The sequence below is a fragment of the Chaetura pelagica genome, unplaced genomic scaffold (genome assembly GCF_000747805.2).
Source record: "Chaetura pelagica isolate M959 unplaced genomic scaffold, ChaPel_1.0 scaffold443, whole genome shotgun sequence".
NCBI lineage: Eukaryota > Metazoa > Chordata > Aves > Apodiformes > Apodidae > Chaetura > Chaetura pelagica.
This window is the reverse complement of record NW_009952714.1, coordinates 3,141-7,279: the sequence shown is the minus strand read 5'-3', so window position 1 is coordinate 7,279 and position 4,139 is coordinate 3,141. Positions and strand designations below refer to the sequence as shown.

The 4,139-nt window shown below is 57.4% G+C and overlaps 1 protein-coding gene across 1 annotated transcript in view; it reads left to right on the top strand.

Moving 5' to 3' along the window:
- PNPLA6 (patatin-like phospholipase domain containing 6) overlaps positions 1–4,139 on the top strand; it is a gene marked incomplete at both ends in the record, with an annotated part of 28,062 nt that overhangs the window by 21,079 nt on the left and 2,844 nt on the right. The window contains 2 exon segments of the mRNA XM_009994598.1: positions 201–317; positions 3,340–3,488. Of these exon segments, the coding sequence (XP_009992900.1) occupies positions 201–317; positions 3,340–3,488 (266 nt within the window).

Sequence of the window (4,139 nt, the reverse complement as noted above, 5' to 3'; positions counted from 1 at the left end):
GTCCCCCCCCCCGTCCCGTCCCGTCTTGGCAAAGGAGCATCTAGGAGGCGCCGTGGGTTCCTCTGCCACCCGTGAGGGCCCCGTGGGGCACCCGTGGGGCGCAGACGTGTCCCCCCCAGCGAGGCAGGGGCGAGGGGCAGGCCCCACCCGAGGGTGGTCTCGGTGGGTGGTGCTGACTGGGTCTGTTCCCGCCCGGGCAGGCTCCCTCTGGCGCTACGTGCGCGCCAGCATGACCCTCTCGGGGTACCTGCCGCCCCTCTGCGACCCCAAGGACGGGAACTTGCTGATGGACGGGGGTTACATCAACAACCTGCCAGGCAAGTGGGAGCTCCAGGCCCTCGAGGCCACCAGCCAACCAGGCCCCGGCCCCGGGGGAGGTGGTTGGGTTGTTGGGGCCTTGCGTGGCCACCGTGAGGTGAGTTCTCAGTGGTTGGAGGTGTTGAGGTGTTGGATTTGGAACATCTTGCTTGGGTTTGCATCCACCTGGTGTCCTTAGGGTTGGGCATCCTCTCAGAGAAGCTTCATCCTCTTCACGTGCAAAGCCAACCATCCATCTCACATCATCTTGGTGTCCTCAGCACCAGGTGGCTCCCCAAGATGTCTTCATGTTTCCACCAGGAGATGGGTTATTGATGGTAGAAGATTTTGAGGTTGGGTTTGGAACATCTTGCTTGGGTTTGCATCATCTCTTGGCATCTTCAGTGTTGGGCGCCCTCTCAAGGCACCTTCATCCTTTTCATGTGCAAAACCAACCATTCATCTTGCACCACCTCTTGGTGTCCTCAGCACCAGGTGGCTCCCCAAGATGGGATTCTCAATGACAGGAGATGTTGAGGTTGGGTTTGGAACATCTTGCATGGGTTTGAGTCTTGGTGTCCTCTCCGAGAAGCTTCATCCTCTTCACATGCAAAGCCAACCGTCCATCTCACATCATCTCTTGGTGTCCTCAGCACCAGGTGGCTCCCCAAGATGTCTTCATGTTTCCACCAGGAGATGGGTTCTCGATGGCAGGAGATGTTGAGGTTGGGTTTGGAACATCTTGCTTGGGTTTGAGTCTTGGTGTCCTCTCAGAGAAGCTTCATTCTCTTCACGTGCAAAGCCAACCGTCCATCTCACATCATCTCTTGGTGTCCTCAGCACCAGGTGGCTCCCCAAGATGGGTTCTCAATGCCAGGAGATGTTGAGGTTTGGAACATCTTGCTTGGGTTTGAGTCTTGGTGTCCTCTCAGAGAAGCTTCATCCTCTTCATATGCAAAGCCAACCGTCCATCTCACATCATCTCTTGGTGTCCTCAGCACCAGGTGGCTCCCCAAGATGGGTTCTCAATGCCAGGAGATGTTGAGCATCCACCTGGTGTCCTCAGCCTTGGGCATCCTCTCAGAGAAGCTTCATCCTCTTCACGTGCAAAGCCAACCATCCATCTCACATCATCTTGGTGTCCTCAGCACCAGGTGGCTCCCCAAGGTGTCTTCATGTTTCCACCAGGAGATGGGTTATTGATGGTAGAAGATTTTGAGGTTGGGTTTGGAACATCTTGCTTGGGTTTGCATCATCTCTTGGCATCTTCAGTGTTGGGCGCCCTCTCAAGGCACCTTCATCCTTTTCATGTGCAAAACCAACCATTCATCTTGCACCACCTCTTGGTGTCCTCAGCACCAGGTGGCTCCCCAAGATGGGATTCTCAATGACAGGAGATGTTGAGGTTGGGTTTGGAACATCTTGCATGGGTTTGAGTCTTGGTGTCCTCTCCGAGAAGCTTCATCCTCTTCACATGCAAAGCCAACCGTCCATCTCACATCATCTCTTGGTGTCCTCAGCACCAGGTGGCTCCCCAAGATGGGTTCTCAATGACAGGAGATGCTGAGGTTGGGTTTGGAACATCTTGCTTGGGTTTGCATCCACCTGGTGTCCTCTCCAAGCATCTTCATCCTCTTCATGTGCAAAGCCAACCATCCTTCTCACGTCATCTCTTGGTGTCTTCAGCACCCTCCTAGAGCATCTTCGTGCTCCTCAGGTGCCAACCACCTTCTTCCCACCTGCATCACCCTCTCCTGGTGTCCTCAGCACTGGGTGCTCTCCTGGGGCACCTTCGTGCCTTATTACATGTCCTTTCTTGATGTCCTCAGGTCCAGGTGTCCCCCTTGGGCCTGTCCATCACCTCCAAGACCTCTCCATGTCTTGTACCAGGCCTTGGTGCCTTTGACACCAGGTGCTCTCCATGCTGATGCCACCTCCCTTGGCCTCACACCATCTCTTGGTGGCCCTGATGCCTTCCAAGGGCTCCTTCACGTGCAAACCCCCTTTGTCCATCCTGTCAGCTTCTCCTGGTGCCCTCAGCACCTGGTCACCTTCTGGGCCATCTCCATCTCCCTTCCTGTGCCAGCCACCTCCTGGCATCTCAAACTGTCCCTTGGTGTCCTTGACACCAGGTGTCCTCCGTGTGCCCAGCACCTCCCTCCATCTCAGATGAACTCTTGGTGTCCTGGATGGCAGGTGTCCTCACAGAACACCTCCTTGCTCCTTCACCTGCAGCCACTTCCCTCCATCCCACGTCATCTCCTGGTGTCCTTGGCACCAGGATGGACTTCTCCATCCTTCTTCACACACGAGTGACCTTCATCCTGCACCACGGTTTGGTGGCTTTGGTCCTGAGTGGTCTCCTGGCACATCTTTGTGCTCCTTCCTTTTGAGGTCACCTTCCTCCACCCTGCCTGGTGGTCTCCTGATGTCCTCAGCACTGTGTCCTCCTGCAGCACCTCCAGCTCCAATCCACCTCCCTCCATCTTGCACCATCTTCTGGAGGCCTCAGCACCAGGTGACCTCCTGGAGCTTCTCCATCCCCCTGCCCCTGCAAACCCCCTTCCTTGGGCTCACATCATCATCTCCTGATGTCCTCAGCTCCAGACGTCCTCCATGGACCTCTCCATCCTCCTTGTCTTCCACCAGCCCTTGGTATCCTTGACACCAGGTGCTCTCCATGCTCCTTGTGCCCATCCTTGGACGTCCCAGGTGGCCCGGGAGCATCTCCATCCTCATCTCCATCCACCTCACACCACCTCCTGATCTCCTCCCCACGGGAGTGTCCTCCTGACACCCCTCCATGCTCCTTCACACCCCACCCCAGATGCTGTCACTTGCCTGTGCCCTCTGGTCACCCCAACTCCCGCAGCGCCTCCATCACCTCCTGCCCCCGGCTCCGCCACCCGCGGGCCGGTCCCACCACCAGCTTTGCCAACGCGGGGACAACCCTGCCAGTGCCACCACCTCTCTCCTCACGTGGGCTTGGACCAAGGTGGGCACCACGGGGCCACCAGCCCAGCTCCCTCTCCCCCCCCCCAGCCGACATCGCGCGCAGCATGGGCGCCAAGACCGTGATCGCCATCGACGTGGGCAGCCAGGACGAGACCGACCTGTGCAACTACGGGGACAGCCTGTCTGGGTGGTGGCTCCTCTGGAAACGGCTCAACCCTTGGGCTGAGAAGGTCAAGGTGAGGACGGGTGGGACCTCGGGAAGTTCAGTGAGGTCGGGGGGAAGGTCTTGTAGGTGGGTTGGGGCGATCCCGAGGGTGGGTTGGGTGGAAAACAGTCCTGAGAAGGAGCTGGGTGGAGAATGGGGGGTGGAGAGGAACCCTGAGAAGGAGTTGGGTGGAGAATGGATGGAGAACAGCCCTAAGGAGAAGGACTTGGGTGGAGGATGGATGGAGAACAGTCCTGAGAAGGACTTGGTTGGAGAATGGATGGAGAACAGTCCTGAGAAGGAGTTGGGTGGAGAATGGGTGGAGAACAGTCCTGAGAAGGACCTGGGTGGAGAATGGATGGAGAGGAGCCCTGAGGGGAAGGACTTGGGTGGAGAATGGATGGAGAACAGCCCTAAGGAGAAGGAGTTGGGTGGAGAATGAGTAGAGAACAGTCCTGAGAAGGACTTGGGTGGAGAATGGATGGAGAACAGCCCTAAAGAGAAGGAGTTGGGTGGAGGATGAGTAGAGAACAGTCCTGAGAAGGACTTGGGTGGAGAATGGATGGAGAGGGGCCCTGAGGAGAAGGACCTGGGGGCGTTGGGTGAGGAGAAGCTCCACATGGGCTGGCACCATGTGCTGGAGCCCAGAAACCCCCCATGTCCTGGGCTGTGTCACCAGCAG